The 19,677-nt window shown below is 32.8% G+C and overlaps 1 protein-coding gene across 1 annotated transcript in view; it reads right to left on the bottom strand.

Moving 5' to 3' along the window:
- CSN1S1 (casein alpha s1) overlaps window positions 1-14,651 on the bottom strand; it is a 17,405-nt gene extending 2,754 nt beyond the window's left edge. The window contains exons 1-16 of the mRNA XM_010852143.1: window positions 14,570-14,651; window positions 13,127-13,189; window positions 11,136-11,168; window positions 10,208-10,246; window positions 9,747-9,770; window positions 9,300-9,323; window positions 8,669-8,692; window positions 7,954-7,977; window positions 6,422-6,454; window positions 5,627-5,650; window positions 5,483-5,536; window positions 3,913-3,954; window positions 3,243-3,266; window positions 2,000-2,041; window positions 1,081-1,107; window positions 113-136 (exon numbers count right to left, since the gene is read on the bottom strand). Of these exons, the coding sequence (XP_010850445.1) occupies window positions 113-136; window positions 1,081-1,107; window positions 2,000-2,041; window positions 3,243-3,266; window positions 3,913-3,954; window positions 5,483-5,536; window positions 5,627-5,650; window positions 6,422-6,454; window positions 7,954-7,977; window positions 8,669-8,692; window positions 9,300-9,323; window positions 9,747-9,770; window positions 10,208-10,246; window positions 11,136-11,168; window positions 13,127-13,177 (489 nt within the window). The 5' untranslated portion in view covers window positions 13,178-13,189; window positions 14,570-14,651. The remainder of the gene's footprint in view (window positions 1-112; window positions 137-1,080; window positions 1,108-1,999; window positions 2,042-3,242; window positions 3,267-3,912; window positions 3,955-5,482; window positions 5,537-5,626; window positions 5,651-6,421; window positions 6,455-7,953; window positions 7,978-8,668; window positions 8,693-9,299; window positions 9,324-9,746; window positions 9,771-10,207; window positions 10,247-11,135; window positions 11,169-13,126; window positions 13,190-14,569) is intronic.
- Between the last annotated feature and the right edge of the window lie 5,026 nt (window positions 14,652-19,677).

The following is a 19,677-nucleotide window of genomic DNA, read 5'->3' as shown; positions in this document are numbered from 1 at the left end:
CAAAGAAAGCATTTCAAGTTTTGCTGTGGTTGCCTATCCTAATGATTATAATAAATATGATATCTGAGATTTTCTCTTATTAGTGTTAATATAAAAAATAAAATAAATTCACCTCAGGGTAGAAGTAGGCCAGTTCCTTAAAAGAGAGAGAGGGAAAAATAGTTTTGTGATTCCAACCCAGTTAAATGCCATAATAGACTAAAGTATTACTACCAAATGTTCACATTAAGATTAGAATGATTACCCTCTTTTTTTAAAATTACATGGAAAGGTGAGGATAGTGTACTCTTTAGAACTCAGTGAAGTACATAATTGTCTTTTCTTTTCTCTTACTTTGGCCCATGAGTGAAGAGAGAATTTTAGAAGAAATTGAGAGCGAAATATGATTCATATTAAGGAATAATTATCATAAAATTTATTGATGACTACTGTGTTTTGAATCTTGTTTAATCCCTTATAGATTCATATTTATAAAACTCCATGGTTTTCTTTGTATGGTTTATTTTTTAAATTAGCATACTATATGTAAGCTCAATCATCAATGGACCAAAGAAACTGAACTGAATGCAGTTACCACCTTTAAAAGTGAAGACACAAAAAAAACACTGCAAACTCAAGATATGTGAGTTTTGGAAGACAATGAATTGATAGATTCATATTAATTTCACAAATGAAAGAGCAGGGCTTAGAGAGAAGAACACAGTTTGCTCAAGGTCATAAGATTAGATCTAAGACTGAAAACTCAAGAAGCCCAGACAGTACTGTAGATTAATAAAAAGTCAAATTTGAACAATATGAATAGTTGATTGAGGTTGTTCTAACTTAAAAGTTGACCTGAAGCTCTCTTCACTCAGGGATGGCCATAAAATTGTTCTTTCATTTCCTTTGGCAACTTAGATCTGATCTTTCATAGCAATGCTGGAACCAGCAATGTTAGAGTCCAACACCAGTCAACAACTAAGAAATACTAGCAGAGCACTACTTCTTGATGCAACTAGTAAAATAACTTCTAAAAAACAGTGGTTACCAATAGATAGTTTGGGGCAGTATTAAAATACACACAGACAGACACACATTTACCTGATTCACTCCTATCATAGGTTCTTTCTGGAAAGAAAAAAAAGAGTCAGGGTGATCTTTTAAGGCTGAATAAAACCAAAAAATGTAAGAAGCAAACTTTTTGAAATGCTTTTCATGTTAGAGATCTGGGAATTCACACTAATAATTTTGCCAATTGCATTATCTAGATACTATTTCTTCTAAGACATACGAAACATACACAATCCTCATAAGATTCACCAAATGACAGTAGTGATTGAAATTGGCATAGCTTTTGATAGGAATCAGAATTGTAATAGCAGCACATATTTCACAGTATCTGGTTGTCACCTTAAAAATGAAATCAGAAGCCCCAGGAACACTACTGAATCAATGAAATGCAGGGCAGAGGAAGAATCAGTTTCTATTATATATTACAGATAAATACACTGTACAGATGGAAGGGAAAACAGAACATCAGAAAGGTTTTTTGACAGAAACATTTAATCTCTCTCCAGACAGTTTCTTCTAAAGGTTTAAATTAGTATTAATAAATCTCCAAATGGCTTGCTTGAAAGAGCATAATTATGAGTTTGAATTTCCTAAATATAAATTGAATTTAAGAATAAAATCATGGACATAAAGATATAAAATTTAGGAATACCTTAAAAGAGAAATTAACATAACCATGGAAATGAACACTTCATAGTGTTTAGAATTACAAAGGGTGCTGCTGTCAGGGGAGAACGGACAGAATAGAGCAGCTCCCATTCCAAAGAAGAATGACAAATAGTTCTCCTTTCTCAGATTGATTACTACAACTTGTTTCAGAAAGTTGGGAGTGAAAAATAACCACCTGAGAAGAAAGAAGTCTCTTCAAAATTGTGAAGCTATTTAAAAGCAAACATATTTAAACTTTGCCACATATTATCAGTATGTAATTCATTAAGCAAAATATTACCTGTTGGGCATGGATTCCCTCTTTCATACTGTGAAGTCGTTCCTAAATAGAAGGAAATATGTTCTAAGTTACTTAGATATCTTCTGATATAACACATTCATTTTACAATTACCAAGAATATAGCATCATCTGTGAAGATTAGTATAAACTGTATTCTCTGCCAAAATTTTTAAAATTAGCAATATAGCTTTCATTTTCTAACTTTAGAAAAAACTATTCAACTCAATGTTATACTTACTATAATTTGGAAGGATAAAGAATCTATAAGTTTCATATTTGGGGGAAAATAATCCACCAATTCCCTAGGACTACATATTTTCTGTTCATGACTATTAATCACTTGCTTACATTTTATCTTTTATAAATTTTAAATAAAACATTATCAAATATGGGTAGTAGAAAAACTTCTCCCTTGGATTATATTTATTTCTGTTAAAAAAGAAAGAGGAGCACACACTATAAAAACAACACTTGAAGAAAATACTAAGATATTCTAGATTTAATAAATAATCTTATATGGTCATGAATAGCTTCTTCAGAACGAGAGATCACTTTATTTTAGTACATTGATTTTACTCATGTGTGAATCACAGACATTTGCTAGGCACTTTCATTCACTGGGGGTCTACGCTAAATGCTAGGGACCATCTATGAAATAAATAATAATGAATACTATGAGCAGTGAACACTATGAACAATGAACACTAAGAGCAGGACCATATCGTTCTAACACTTGTGGAGGTTACGGCCTAATCATATCATAACTAAGGTGCTAAAATATATTATTCATGTAATTTCTTAGATTAGTAATGCTAAGTTTGATTGGGGTACTGATATATCTAAATTTATTTGGCTTCTAAGTCCAAGGCAACAGAAGCAACTTGGAAACTGAAGCAAGAGTGACACCGAGGTCCAAATTAAATTCATTATTGACTTCCTCCTTCCTACAATTGTAACAGAATAGAAATGTGAAAGTGTAATTTTGCTAAATTAAGACAAGTCCTTTTCCCTAAAGTCCTAATTAATCAAGCTTATTTGGTGTAACTAAAAGAAAAATTTATAGCCTCCCAAGTGAAAAACTATGACACTCAAAAGGATTGATACTAAATAGTGAAGCTGGATTGTGCTAATAGATACTTTTTTGATCTATCCATACTATCAGCAGATAGTTTATGACTTCATAGTTCAAATGCACATCTTATAGTGCATTTAATATATTTTAAATTTAGTAAATATATCTCACCTCAGCACTATTGGGAACAATTTCCTTAAAAAATAAAAAACATGTATTATTAGTTTTATGACATTAATTTACATTCAAGATAAAAATGTTAATTAACCAGACACATCATAGCTTATCTGTGATTAAACAAAACAAAACCTTCATAATATTGTCAAAGGTCTCATGAACATGGCAAATTTTATAGAGTCTAGGGATTAGGGGAAGGAGAGATTTTAGGAACACTTTATTGGACTTGCCACAAGCTAGCCTCAGGGATAACTGAATAGGAGATTGCTCATTCAATATTCAAAACAATGTCAGGAAATGAAAGTAACTATAAAGGAAACGGGTCTAGAGACAATGAGATCAATCAACTTGCCGATTCTTTCTTAGAAAATTTTGACAAAAGCAATTTGAATGTATGGGATCCCTGATTCCTTCTACAGAGTCTACACTGTTTTCTTAAATGGAATGTTTATTTGGCAATGATCTGTGCTTTCACAAAGAGACATATATGTGGAATCACCACTCAGAACTGAATTTGGGAAAATAAATCAGAATAAATTCCAGAATATAATGAATCATTTGGGAGGCTCCAACATGATTTGATGTAGAATTTAGTCAAAGTAAATTTCATTTAATTATTTTAATTCTGTAGACTTAATTTTGTATTATTATAATAAAATATTACCAGCTGGGGTACTTTGTATTTTTTCAGTCTGAGAAGCTGTTCCTATTCAAAAAGAAAAAATATTGTCAATTTCGTGGATACCGTCTATCATAGTATCCCTTTCCCAGGAGTAAATAATGAGAAACTAATAATCTTACTTTAGTGTTGTTTCTACCACAGAGAATTTGGATTAGCCCAATTATTCTTTTTTTTTTAATATTAGAAAAACTACTTTGTTACATTATTTTTAACTTAAAATATATTATAATGCAGTCAGATATAAATAAGTATTCAGTTAATCCTAAAAGAAATCAGTCCTGAATATTCACTGGAAAGACTTTTGCTGAAACTCCAATACTTTGGCCACCTGATTTGAAGAACTGATGCATTGGAAAAGACCCTGATTCTGGGAAAGATTGAAGGCAGGAGAGGAGAAGAGGACAGAGGATGAGATGGTTGGATGGCATCACTGAATGGACATGAGCTTGAGCAAGCTTCGGGTGTTGGTCATGGACAGGGAGTCATGGTGTGTTGCGGTCCAGGGGGTCACAAAGAGTTGGACATGACTGAGTGACTAAACTGAACTGAACTGAGGCAGTTTTGATTACAGTGAATATTATATCAGAATTGCTAAGAAAATTGAAAACAGATTTGCTTTCTGTGCAGTGATTAGTCACCTCAGTTGTACCCAACTCTCTGTGATCCTATGGATATAGCCCTCCAGGCTCCTTTGTTCATGGAATTCTCAAGGTAAGAATACTAGAGTGGGTTGCCATGCCCTCCTCCAGGGGATTTTCCCAACCCAGTGATCAAGCCTGAGTCTCCTGCATTGGTAGAGGGGTTCTTTACCACTAGCACCACCTGGGAAGCCCCATTTGTTTTCTGATTTTTGCAAATTAAATCAGAATATTGGATGAAGGGAAAAATGATGTTTCTGATACTAGCCACATTTACTGAGGGCTTACTTTGCAATTCAAAATGGCTCAGACGGTAAACCGTCTGTCTACAGTGCGAGAGACCTGGGTTCGATTCCTGGGTCGGGAAAATCCGCTGCAGAAGGAAATGTTGCCTGGAAAATCCCATGAACAAAGGAGCCTGGTAGGCTATAGTCCATGGAGTGGCAAAGAGTCGGACATGACTGAGCGACTTCACTTTACTTTGCACTATGTCTTATTTGTATTAATTGCTTTATATGCTTTAAATATTTATTATTATTTTGTCACTTTGGAACTTAGGTTATAGACTTACAGCAGATAAGGAAACTGTCTAATACCACATGCTGGTAAAACGTAGAGCTTAGAGTCAAACTCAAGTCTGGTCAAATCTATAGTGTGCCATTTCAATACTGTGCTAATCAGATCTGAAAGTAAACTGTAATACACAATTTGTCAAATGAGAGTATGAATTAAATATCTGGGATTAAAAAAGTTGTCAGTTTTATTTTCAGAAGGGATCAGTATACTGCTAGAATCTGTTAGACTGCTTACTTTAAGTTTAGCAGATATTGAAAAGGAGAGATAATTTATCAATACAACATTCTTGCTCATTCCCTGATACATTGGTCTTTGATTAACTTTTAATAAAATTTTACCAGATAACCCAGGTAACGCTCAGAGGGCACATCTTCCTTTTGAATGTGCTTCTGCTAAAAAATTCAAAAAATAAAAAGTTTAATTAAATTTTAAGATATCCTGGATGATGTTAATATATTTTAAATTTAGTAGATATATCTCACCTCAACACTATTGGGAACAATTTCCTTAAAAAATAAAAAACATGTATTGTTAGTTTTATGACATTAATTTACATTCAAGATAAAAATACTAATTAACCAGACACATCATAGCTTATCTGTGGTAAATTGATTTTAGCCACAAATTCCTGGGTAATTTAGATAAGATGAACAGTCAAAGTACATGTTCTCTTTTCTCTTCTCACTACTTTCACCAGGGAAGTTATTCAAAATGTTGGATTATGAAGTATTCACTTTTAACTGACTTCACAGAAACTTCGCATAATGGAACTGGGTTTATTTTGTAAATTGGATGAAGTTCTGCTCCCAAAGTTTAAGGACTTCATCACCTTGTATGCCTTCTCTTTTTCTCCTCTAGGTTAACAAATAGCAAAGGGTTCCAGTGTCTCTTAACATAGAATTGATTGAGTTACACAAAGGATATATCATGTTTAAATTTCACAATTTAGAACATAGCCATTATTGTAATTTTCAGTGACAAGATTTAGTTCTACCAAAATCTGGAAAGGAAAAAAACATTAGAAAAATAATGTCTGGACACCACAGATATACAGATAGGATTATTTGCTCAGAAAGAAATCTATAATTTTGTCTCTGACAAATAATTGTTTTCTTACATTTTTGGGGTTGACAGCCTTGTATGTTAAAATTAGGATAGAGCTGCATACATAGTGCCTTATGCAGTGAAACCTTAAGGGACATGTAAACTTTATGGTTCAACAAACTTTCATAAACATTTTCTAATTGGGATATTGAATTAACATAAAAATGGTATACCTCACTTGACGAAATGCTTTCAGCTTCCATTTGCTAAAAGAAAGAAAATCATTGTTACTGCCTCTGAGACTTTTAGAATTAGAAGGAAACTATTATGAAACACAGTTTGAAACACACTTTCATACTGGGTTGCTAACTAGTTTTTAGTGAAAACAATTGGGTATAAAAAGATTCAGGGCCAATAAAATTTACTTTTTTTTGGATTGTCAATTTTATTTAAAATATGTTGGAGAGGGGGGTGTAATAACTTACTTTGTAACTTAAAACCTTTTTATTAAAACAAATACAGATACTTTCTTGAGTAGAATGCAAATGCATATGAATTTTTGTGATAAAAATGAAACCTGGAATGAAGAATCCTATTGAGCTGGGCTACCTGAAACCCTGGGTTGAGTTTATATTCCCATATACACTTGGGGCAATTTTGATGTAAATAAATTGGAAATATTAAAATAGAACAATCAATTTCAGAATGGAACTAAAATTACATGAGCTTTTAAAAGTTCTACTCTGTGAAACATTTAATTTTTTTCCTAAGTCACAGATGCTCATATTTACATATGGATATGATTTCTGTTCCAAGTACATACTAAGATATTGATTCTAATGTGCAGCAAAATAGTCATCTCTTGGGAGAGTTGAGTAAAAAGTATTGTGGGCTAATGAATATTTTCCCATGTTTTGAGATTAGGTAGCATAGCCCATTGGAGAATGGAATGGAAAACCACTTCAGCATTCTTGCCTTGGGAACCACCATGAACAGTATGAAAAGGTTAAAAGATATGACACTGAAAGATGAACTCCCCAGGTCAGTAGGTGCCCAACATGCTACTGGAGAAGAGTGGAGGAATCACTAGAGGAAGTCAATCCTGAATATTCACTGGGAGAACTGATGCTAAAGCTGAAGTTCCAATACTTTGGCCACCTGATGCAAAGAACCCACTCTTTAGAAAAGACCCTGGTCCTGGGAAAGATTGAGGGCAGGAGGAGACGGGGATGTCAGAGGATGAGATGGTTGGATAGCATCACCGACTGAATGGACGTGAGTTTGAGCAAGCTCTGGGAGATGGTGAAGGACAGGTAAGCCTGGCATGCTCGTCAATGGGGTCACAGAGTCAGGCATGACTGAGCGACTGAACAACAGCATAGCCCACTGATCCTACATAATTGCTGCAATAGATTCTTTCTGCCCAAAGACCACCCTCAACACACAAGAGAGTGAACTCTTACCCTGGGATGACAGAAACAAGGTTTTAATTTTTTGAGGCGGTTGTTTCATTTTTAAACACTCATGCACATTTTGCTTTTTACTCTTGATTTTAATAAAGAAGCAAAGTTTCTCCTGATCATGTAAATGTCAAATTTCCTCTCCTTACTTTAACTTTATCTGGCACAACATTGTACATTCTTGGGTATGATAGCACTGCTTGAGGAGTTCAATCACACAATTGCAGTGGATAGCTTTCTTAAAGCATAGGGCATATCCTATTTATGATATATAAGTGTAGAGTTTATTAAAATAAAGATCTTACCTTAATATCTTCCATGGCTTGATCCTTAGGAAAGAAAAGAGAATTAATTTTATTTTTCATGACAAACATTCCAATATAAAATGATAATTACCAAATAAAATGGATGCCAAAGGAAATAGAAATGGGTGGCAATAGTGAAGTGGTAAGGAAAATTTTTAAAAAGCCTACCTACCAGGCTAACTGAAGAATTTTTCTCTTTAATCTGCATTTTAGAGTTCAATAAAAAGTACTGTAGATTTTTCTATGTTTTGATAAATCATTGTAAATATCCTACATTTTCCTTTAACTAGCCTAACTTCTTTTTTTTTAAACTTTGCTTTTGGATGACAAACCAGAGCATTGGATTAAAGATTATGTGATAAATAAAAGTACACAAAGCATTGATTCAATGATGTATAAATATTTAAGCAAAATGAATTTTCTCCGTGTAGTATGTTGTGTCCAGTTTCCATGACCATAGCAGTATAGAGAGCAGTGAGACGCTCCATAGAATTTAAGCTCAAAATACTATGTTGGTTTAGTTATCCAGCCAATTTTGGTCAACATACATATTGCATCTTTTTTTCTTTGAATTAGAGATATCTGTTTTAGTTTTGGCCTTAGAGAATTTTCATTCATTTTGATTAGGATACTTAAAGGATATTTGATTAGGATATTTTTTACTTCTTTATTTCCCTTATATTATATTTAATAGTTTTAGAATAAAGAATCTTACCTCAGTTGATTCACTCCCAATATCCTGCCAAGAAAATTTACTTAGTCAGGTATGAAGAATAATTAAGAAGGTGTAAATTTTTAAATACCTGTATGTTTTTTTAATAACAAAGCTATTAAAACTTTGAAAAACAACCTTGATCAAAAACTTGTGTTTAAAGAAAGTAAAAAAATCATTTGTGACTATGTAAAACATTCTTGGAGCAGATATATTGCTTCATGTAGTACTCAATAAAACATTTTTTCTGTTTTGGCGATCAGTGAAAATAGTCTGTCAGTCCATAATTGCACTAATTCATTCTTTTATCCATTCATTCATTTATACTAATGCCTTGTCTCCTCATAGTTGCAAAGTTAAATCAATGAAATCAATATTCAGAATTCTCAGTAGATCTCATCAGTCATTTTGAAAGTTCAAGAAAAGTATAAATGTTACATGAAAATTTTTTTTCTAAAATGTTTTTCATACTGCACAAGCATTTTTTGACATACCACCTTAACAAAATTTTCTTATTTTCATACGAAAATTTTTCCCTCAAAAATTCTCTTTGTCAAAACCAATAAATTGTAGGTTGCAAAATATGATTTTGAGATAACTTTAAAATAATTTAAATATCATTTATGTTCCTTACCTTGCTCAGTTCATTGACCTTCTCCTTAAGGACAGAAAAGAAGAGAGAAACATGAATGAATGGATATCTATAAGAAATGTATCTTACATTTTGCTGCTGCAAATTAAAAAATAAATATGCTTTTTGTGAATGCACTAATATTTTTTGCAATATTATTTCTTGTATTATCTCCTTGCTAAGTTTTCTTTATTTAAGCTGTCAGTTCATTACTGTGCGCTTAAAAATATTTAAAAAATTTTGTTCCAGTAAATTTGACTATTATTATCTTTCATCTTATTTAAGTCATAGTTCTGAGTTATCTTCATCTCTCTGTCTGGTTCAATAATCTAATAATAATCTAAGTGATTTTTTCACAAAAAGGCAATAAAGAATTGGCATAACACCATAAATAACATAGAATAAAATGCTTTGTTAATTCTGCAGTATATTCTGTTCAGAATTTCTTACCTTTCCAAACACTTCTGGAAAAGGCTACAAGGGAAAAAGATTATATTAAAAATCATTCAGGCTAAATTGGGTTGCCTATCAAATCTTTTAAATACTGGTCTTGAAATAAAATTTCTATTTGTGTTCTATTTGACAATTCAGTCATGAAATTACAGAAGACACAACACATCCAGGGTATTGTAGAGATAAAACATTCCATCATAATGAGAATGGAAATTGTAAAGTTTACATAGATTATGCACAAAACATCGTAAGTGTTTTACAGAGAGTCAAATGTATAGGTACAGATTAATATTTAAAGCAGCTTTTTAATATTTGCATATATAATTTCAATATTCTTTGTGGTTGCTTGGGTGAGTAAATGAAAATATTTGACCAAGTGAAAAAATGTTTGTAAATAGAAATTGAGTTGATTTTTCCAGAAAAATACATTTGTCATTGAAGAAGTAGATAATACTTACTGCCACAAAAAACCTGAGTAAATTTTCATTGAGGACTTCCTGTAGGAATTAAATTGTGAATTGTACAGGTGAAAAACACAGTCAGAAAAGGAGAATGTTTTTCCATTTGAACACAAATTCTCCATTTATTTAGGTAAACCAAAATATTTCTTAGGTAAAATAAGAGATAATTAGTTTCAGTTTTATGATTTTATTTTAAAATCTGAAAGAGACACCATATTTGGTTCCTTCTTTACCAGGCCTATAGGTTTAGTCAGTTCATACTTATCAAATGTCAAAGGAAGAATTAAACAGGAATGTAATGAAAACAGAGAAGTGAGAGGGTAATCAACTATCTGAGTATCTGGATACAATTGAAATGAATGTATACAAATGAAAATTGAAATGAAGAAGATATTCAGTATTTATCATAGCTAACTGAAAGAGAAATTAGTTGGGGTAAAGAAAGAACCTTATCTCTCTGCTGTCTGGCTCATTCTGTAAAGATTAAAAAATGAACTGAGCAGTGGATAGGGTGGAAGATTAATTACTCTTGTAAAAGTGTGTGATAGAGTATCTAATTTAATACTCAGTGTGTAAATTGAGATCAAGTTGTAAATCATATGTTTGAGTGCAAGGAGAAGAGATAGAAAGAATCTCTTTCTAAAATAGACCACATATACATATTCTGTTTAACTACTGCTCTTGCATAATAAAATTTTTATTAATCATAAATATGTAAGTCCAAATGCCCTCTTCTCTAAAAAGGTTTGTGAGAGCAGATCAATATTCAGCTCAATAGTTGAAGATATTACACCTCAGCGAATGTGAAACTGGCTGTTTTCTAGAGAAGGAAGGAATGAGACTACAATATATATATTAGCAATTTATCATCACTTAAGTTACACAATTTACAGTGAGTTCTTGGAACATAGAATAGAACACTTACTTGAGGGAGTCCTTGGTGCTTGATAGGATGTTTCTGTTAAAAAAAAAATTGCAAGAATCGTAAAACCAAAAGCACTCAAAATACAATAATAATAATATCACAAGGCACATGTAATACTATACATTTAATAGTGCTGTTTAAGAAGTTTGTATTTTAACAGCTAAATTTGACACCAAGTTCCCCTGGGAGGGAAAAAAAATTTATTGACAAAAATCAAGAAAAGTAAATTATCTTCTGTTTTTAGAATATGGTGGAGAAAAGTATATAAAAAGACAAAAAATAATCTGAAATACTGTTTGGATTTTATTTTTTATCATAAATTAAATTATATAAAAGTTTAACTCAATCTGCATTTTAACTGTGGGAACAAGATTTATGTTTGTTAAATGTTAGCATTAAAAAATGATGTTTTCTTTGGAAAAGGATTAAAGAATCTGTTTGCTGGGGGATCTATATCTGTTTCACTGATAAAAGGAAAAGATATGGACTACTCCAATGACACATTTCTGAAGAACTTGGATCCTTTTTTTGTAACTTACTGTCAGATATTTTCTTCTTTTGATGCTTAGGGTTTAGCACAGACAGAACTCTATTGGTTAAGAAGCTGGATTATTAGTGATCCTTCATTATTTACAATTTAGAAAATAGGAGTTTAACAATAGAATATCTCAGCATTTCAGAAACTTTTTCATCTATATTTGATAGTTTGAGTGTCCAAATATCCAAAACTATTATCTTATTTGAATCACTTTCTTGTCAGTTGATTCCTATTTATTTATTTATCATTATCTAGAGGTCACAACGGAGAAGGCAATGGCACCTCACTCCAGTACTCTTGCCTGGAAAATCCCATGGACAGAGGAGCCTGGTGGGCTGCAGTCCATGGGGTCGCTAAGAGTCAGACATGACTGAGCGACTTCACTTTCCCTTCTCACTTTCATGCATTGGAGAAGGAAATGGCAACCCACTCCAGTGTTCTTGCCTGGAGAATCCCAGGGACGGGGGTAGCCTTGTGGGCTGCCGTCTATGGGGTCGCACAGAGTCGGACACGACTGAAGCGACTTAGCAGCAGAGGTCACAAAGGAACAGAATAACTTTTTGTTTCACATTAATAACTGAATTTGTTTTTTGAGAAGAAACTTAAGTTACTTTACATTATCTAGTTTTTCTTCCTACAAGGACCAAATTATTAGATCTTTGAATCAGCTGAATGAGCCCAACTTTCTGTACCTTGGGAAATATTGGTTGGCATGAGCCATCTCAAATGAGGGTTTGATTTAGGTTCCAAAAGTGGATACACTGGAATATAGGGCTTAATAGTATATTTGGTTGGAGAAGGCAATGGCAACCCACTCCAGTACTCTTGCCTGGAAAATCCCATGGATGGAGGAGCCTGGCAGTCCATGGGGTTGCTAGGAGTCGGACACGACTGAGAGACTTCACTTTCACTTTTCACTTTCGTGCATTGGAGAAGGAAATGGCAACCCACTCCAGTGTTCTTGCCTGGAGAATCCCAGGGATGCCAGAGCCTGGTGGGCTGCCATCTATGGTGTCGCACAGAGTCGGACACGACTGAAGTGACTTAGCAGCAGCAGCAGTATATTTGGTAATACAATATTGGATATATATATGTTTACAAATATGTTAAGCCTATAATGGACCCAGGCAAAGAGACTAGTTACCTTCTTTGATGCTCTTTATTGTATTGTTAATTACCTTATTTCTTTTTTTTTTTTAATTTTTAATTGTGAGGTGTTTATATTTCAAGATAGAAATTTTATTTAGAGTTAAGTCTTTGAATAAACTAAATAATAATGATCAAAATGTGAAGGATTACCATAGCTTTAATATCAACACTTTAATAGCTAATTAGAGACCATCAAATTCTTTACGACTACAATATCTTGCACTTGATGAGACTTGCATCAAATTGCATTTGAGATGACTTCAAACAAGAATCTAGAATCTTCTAAATTCTCTACTGTACTCACAGGCCTGGCAAGAGCAACAGCCACAAGACAGGTAAGGATGAGAAGTTTCATGGTTGTCAAGATCTATGTAAGAAAATAAAATAGTTAGGTCTTATAATAAAATTTGATTCATGAAAAAAAATTCTTGATTTTTCCAACAAAGGAGTATATTATGATAAAAGTTGTTTCACTTGAAAGTAATATTTTTATTCATTTAGTTTTTAATTTTGCTCTTCAATATAAATATTTACCATTCAAATTATTTTGCTTAGTGCTTATGTAAGATAAGAAATACCAATATCTTACTACACTTTAAAGTAAAGCATTTGATCCTGAAAGTAATAGTAGGGTTTTGTCAGAGGAATAGAGAAGCATCAATATTTAAATATTACAAATTTTAAAATACTACAATAAAAATTAAAAAGAAATTTCCTCTTAGATCATTGGATTTGTTAAAATTGATAAACTAAAACCCACTGGTAAATTACATTTAATATCTGTAATTTTTTAAAATGTCTTTATCCTTTAGCCTGCTCTTTCAGAGTCTTCATGAAAAACATTGTTTGTGCATTATGTAGAAACTATTAACCTTCATTAAATTTTTAAAAGGATCTAGCTATTACTTAATTTTGCTGGTTGATATATCCATGACATGACTGTATGAAGATGATTAAACAGAATCATAAGTCAAACATATCATGTTTGACTCCTAGAGTTCCGTTAAATTGCAAGACCCCAAAATACATACATTTATATGTGCTGGAAAAATGCGTTTCAGATACATAAGAAAAATTAGATTATACATGAAATTTGTTTATACCTTAGTCAGCAAACTAATGACAGATTATTTTATATAGGCTGCTTCAGTTTACAAACTGTAGAATCTACCTGCATTTGTTAAAAAAGACATATTTATAGGCCCCAAATGAGTTTACTGTTTTCATATATTTGTATCCTTACAAATATCCAAATTTAATCATCTTTATAAAAGTAGTCATTTATATCTAATTGTCTATCATTGACGTTTCCTTTATAAAATTAATTTTATTAACCTAATTACACAAAATAAAAATGGCCTTGAAATATTCTACCAGAAATGTTATTTCTATGAAAACAAAAATATTATAAATTATTCTGTATGACAACTTTTTACAGAATTTGACAAAAATGATTCAAATTATTTTACTATAAATCTATAATGAATTTATGTATCTACATTTTCAGTATATAAGAATTTTGTTTAAAAATGATCAATTTGGTCTTTATAAAAGTATTTAATTTTTCACCTATAGCTCTGAGATAGATAGTATCAACATTTGGAAATATATTTTTAAGCTAACAGTATATCATAGGAAAGTACCAATACTTGCAATCACATAGAAAAGTTACAACTGCGTATTAGTGAAGAATGAAAGATGAGACAGAGGAAAATCATAGAAATTTTGTTATATGTATACATAATACCTTGAACCCAAGACTGGGAAGAAGCGGCAAGCTGGGTTGATGATCAAGGTGATGGCAGACTTTTGCTTCCAAGCTATTTAAACCTACTGATTAGTAAAATGCTAATTTTGTGGTTTCAGTTTAACCAATAGGTTTATTTAAATTCTAAGAATTCTCTCACATAGGAAATCAATGTTCTGTTCAGTTCCTCTCCCAAGAAATTCTAAGGAGAGTTTACAACAAAGAAGCGACTCATTATACAGGAAATGGAATGGCATTGTTCTAAATTAACAAACAAAAAACCCCAACAAAACCCTAGATTTATGGTTATTATGAGAACATGCATTTATTATATCAATAAAATTTCCTTTGTAACCTTTGAAAAATTCAATACCTGTAAAGGAAATTCTTGGGACAAAATGGGGTCTTCAAAATTTTTCAATTTTTATTAACATACAAGACCATGAGAAGAATTCATTATTTATTTCACCTTTTAAAACTCAGTTAATCCATATTATTTATTATAATTATTTACCTTGTGAAATAAGTTACATTATATGTGGTCTAATCTTTTTCCTGCAAAAAGAAAATACAATTATTGTATAAACTTTGGTGGCATTTTAATTATACCACCAAGCTATTTTTTGTTCATTTTGGGTGTACTAGTTGTGGTAACTAGTTCATTCATTCTGGTATAAATTGTTGTTGTTTAGTTTCTAAGTCGTGTCCAGTTCTTTGTGACCCCCATGGACTGCAGCCTGCCAGTCTCCTCTGTCCATGGGATTTCCCAAGTAATAATAATTGGAGTGGGTTGCCATTTCCTTCTGCAGGGTATCTTCCCTACCCGGGAGTCAAACTCACGTCTCCTGCATTGGTAGGAGGATTCTCATTACAGATTATTTAATTAAAATTAATAGTTACTCAAGAATTATAATTTTTAAATATTGCAAAAAATAAACCATAACTCTGATTTTCCATCTTTTAAAGTAAACAAGTAAAAGAAAAAAATTCCTATCTCTCCAATTCTTAATTGTACTCCTAGAATTAACTGGCATTGTACATTGTAGAAAAATATTATGTGCTAAAAAAAATCTATACAAGTGAGAGCTTTAAAAACTTGTTGATTGTAACTCATTGTTTATAAGAAAGGAATCATATTATATACTTTAAAAAATCTATAGTGATATTTTCAGTGTATTCACAGTTGTATGACAGGAACATTATTTTGTGTTAAAAGAAATTTCAAAACTGTTCAGGCTGTCCACTTTGAAGATAGAAAAGACTATAATTTCCCATATTGAAGTTTTATTTAGATATTATCTTCCTTACTGTCTGTTTCACATCAATTTCAACAAGATACTAATGTTTTCTATTCACTCTAATTTATTCAAGGAGCTGAGAACAAAAATGCTTGCTGCATTGTAATACTCTACTTTTGTCTTTCCCAGGAGTGTATCCGGACTTTCCAGGTGGCACTAGTGGTAAAGAACCTGCCTGCCAATGCAGGAAACATTAGAGATGCAGGTTCAATATCTGGGTTGGGAAGATCCCCTGGTGGAGGAAATGGCAACCCACTCCATTGTTCTTGCCTGGAGAATCCCATGGACAGAGGAACCTGGCAGACGACAGTCCACTGGGTCGAAAAGAGTTGGACATGACTGAAATGACTTAGCACACACCCAAAGGAGTGTATCCACCACAATTTGAAAACATCAGTCCTTTGACACTCATCCTTCTTCATAGTCCAATTCTCACATCTGTACATGGCTACTGGAAAAACCATAGCTTTGACTATAAAGACACCTATCAGTAAAGTGATGTCACTGCCTTTTAATATGTTGTCTAGGTTTTTCAAAACTTTCTTTTCAAGGAGCAAGCGTCATTTAATTTCATGGCTATAATCACTGTCTGCAGTGATTTTGAGTCCAAGAAAATAAAATCTGACACTACTTCCACCTTCTCCCCCTCCCCCACTATTTTCCATGAAGTGATGGGGCAGTATGCTATGAACTTAGTTTTTTGAACATTGAGTTTTAAGCTGTAGATGAAAGACTACACAACTGTGGCTATCTGGGTCATTAAGATCTTTTAAATACAGTTCTTCTGTAATACTATTCTTGCCACCTCTTCTTAATTTCTTCTGCTTCTGTTAAGTCCTTTTTATTTCTCTCCTTTTCCATGCCCATCTGGGTTGGGAAGATCCCTGGTGGAAGGTCTTGGGAAGTGGGAAATATTCCCTTGTGAAATATTCCCATGACGGCTGTAGTTTTCTTGAAGAGATCTCTAGTCTTTCTCATTCTATTGTTTTCCTCTACTTCTTTGCATTGTTCATTTAAGAAGGCCTTCTCATTCTCTCTTGCTATTTTCTGGAACTCTGCATTCAATTGGGTATAGCTTTCCCTTTCTCCTTTGTCTTTGTCTTTTGCTTCTCTTTCTTTTCTTTTCTTTTTATCTTTTCTTTCTTCTTTTCTCAACTATTTGTAAAGCCTTCTCAGATAACCACTTTAACTTCTGGATTTCCGCCCACCCCCCCTTTGGAATAGTGTTGATCACTGCCTCCTGTACAATGTAATAGCCAGATCTAGTCTTTTGAATCTATTCATCACCTCTACTGTATAATCATAAGGGATTTGATTTAGGTCATAGTTGAATTGTCCATTGGTTTTCTCCATTTTCTTTTTAAGCCTGAATTTTGCAATAAGGAGCTCAAGATCTTAGCCACAGTCAGCTCCAGGTCTTATTTTTTACTGACTATATAGAGTCTCTCCATCTTTGGCTGCAAAGAATATAATCTATCCAATTTCAGTGTTGATCATCTGCTGATGTCCATGTACAGAGTCATCTCGTGTTGGTGGAAGAGGGTATTCACTATGACCAGTGTGTTCTCTTGACAAAACTGTTAGACTTTGACTTGCTTCATTTTTAACTCCAAAGCAAAATTTCCTGTTACTCCAAGTATTTCTTGACTTTCTACTTTTGCATTCCAATCCCCTATGATGAAAAGGATATTGATTTATTTATTTGGTGTCAGTTCCAGAAGGTCTTGTAGGTCTTTGTAGACCAGGTCATCTTCAGCATCATCAGCGTTAGTGGTTGGGGCACAGATTTGGATTACTGTGACATTGAATGGTTTGCCTTGGAAACAAATGGAGATCATTCTATTGTTTTTAAGATTGCATCCAAGCACTGCATTTCAGATTCTTTTCTTGACTATGAGGACTACTCTATTTCTGCTTCTAAGGGATTCTTGCCCACAGTAATAGATATAATGGTAATATGAATTAAATTGCCCATTCCTGTCCAATTTTAGTTCACTGATTTCTTTCCTGCTTGACCATATCCAACTTGCCTTAATTCATGAACCTAACATTCTAAGTTTCTAATCAATACTGTTCTTTACAGCATTGGACTTTACTTTCATCACCAGACACAACCAGTCATTTCTGCTTTGGCCCACCTGCTTCATCCTTTCTGGAGCTATTAGTAACTGCCCTCTGCTCTTCCCTAGTAGCATATTGGACATCTTCTGACTTGGGGAGCTCGTCTTCTGGTGTCATATCTTTTTGCCTTTTCATACTATTCATGGGATTCTCATGGTAAGAATATTGCAGTGGTTTGCCATTCCCTTCTCCAGTGGACCACATTTTGTCAGAACTCTTCAGTATGACTTGACCATTTTGGGGAGCCTTGTATGACATGACTCATAGCTTCATTGAGTTACTCAAGGCTCTTCACCACAACAAATTTGTGATCCGTGAAAGGGATTGTAGATTTATATAATGCCAAATCATGCAAAATGTTAGCCTACATTTATTTGATTTATATTGATATTTTCAATTTGCTTTATCACTTAAAATTCTTCACTTCCAACTACTAAACAAGGTTTAAATTTGAGACACATATTTAGACTATTTGTAGTCAAATGGGCCTTTGCCTTGTGAATAAAGAAAAATATTAATTTTCTTATGTAACAGTCATACATAGGGTGACCATAAAGTTGGTCATCTAACATTGATCATTTATAATAGTAAAAGGGTCTACTCTTAATAATTATGACAAAACAATAGATATAGATTGGACTAATTTAAGAGCTCAAGGGCATAGATACTCTAGTGATATCACAACCTGTTTTGAAAATCCAACAAAATCCCTAAAGAAATGAAACCAGAAATAGACTGGGTAAGGGAGAACTAAGCTTTCTTGACTTTCAAATTTCAATAATGAAAAAAAAATTAAACTTATTAGATTTAAACTTATTAGAAAAATTAGCACACAAAAAAACCATTATTAGTAATAAACATAGATTTTTGAAAAACAAAACTATGAGTTAAGAGACACACTATCCCCTGCAAGATTATGTACATTGTTGCTAAATATTCTAGTCCAGATCCAAACCTCTTTGGAGGACTGACTTTGTTTGAGACAGTGAAAAATTCAGAATTTGAAGTTTCAAACTGGTTTGTCAAAGTTCTCCCTGGAACATTTGACTGATTAGTCTTCTAGGAAAGTGTTGCTTAATTGTATAACAAACAGTCAACCTTCCAGAAGGAAAGTTACTGAGAAATGTGAAAGATATTTCTGTTTTTCTCTAGAAATCCATATGCCATTTGGAATCTAAGAAAAGATACACAATAAGATCATTAATGATTACTCTTAGATATTGTATAAATAGAATTTTAGTATCCAGAACTAAAACAAAGCTCTTTTCAGAAAGTTTTATATTCTGAATATATGATAGTACTGGAAATGTGGAACCTATGATAGATTTTATATTTGGATTTAAAACAGTGTCCTTTTTAACTTGATACTCTGTCAATTGGTCTTTGGAAATCTTAAGTGAGCACTGTTTAAGTAAAGAGGTAGAATGTAGTGGTTGCAAGACAATGCTTCAAGGTCAAATTTTAAGTTTAATTTCTGGCTTTCAATGACCAGCAGTGTAATTTTGCAACCTCATTTTGTCTCAATGTTCCCATCTGTTTAGTAATACCCACTTCCTATGTGGTTGAGAGGAAAAAGGTCACACACTTAGAAGAGTGCCTGAAATAAAATATAAAAAATTAAAAAAAAAAAAAGGCTTCAGCAGTACATGAACCATGAACTTCCAGATGTTCCAGCTGGTTTTAGAAAAG

This window comes from Bison bison, unplaced genomic scaffold (assembly GCF_000754665.1).
Source record: "Bison bison bison isolate TAMUID 2011002044 unplaced genomic scaffold, Bison_UMD1.0 scf7180017864308, whole genome shotgun sequence".
NCBI classification, from domain to species: domain Eukaryota; kingdom Metazoa; phylum Chordata; class Mammalia; order Artiodactyla; family Bovidae; genus Bison; species Bison bison.
This window is presented reverse-complemented; position numbering and strand designations above follow the sequence as displayed.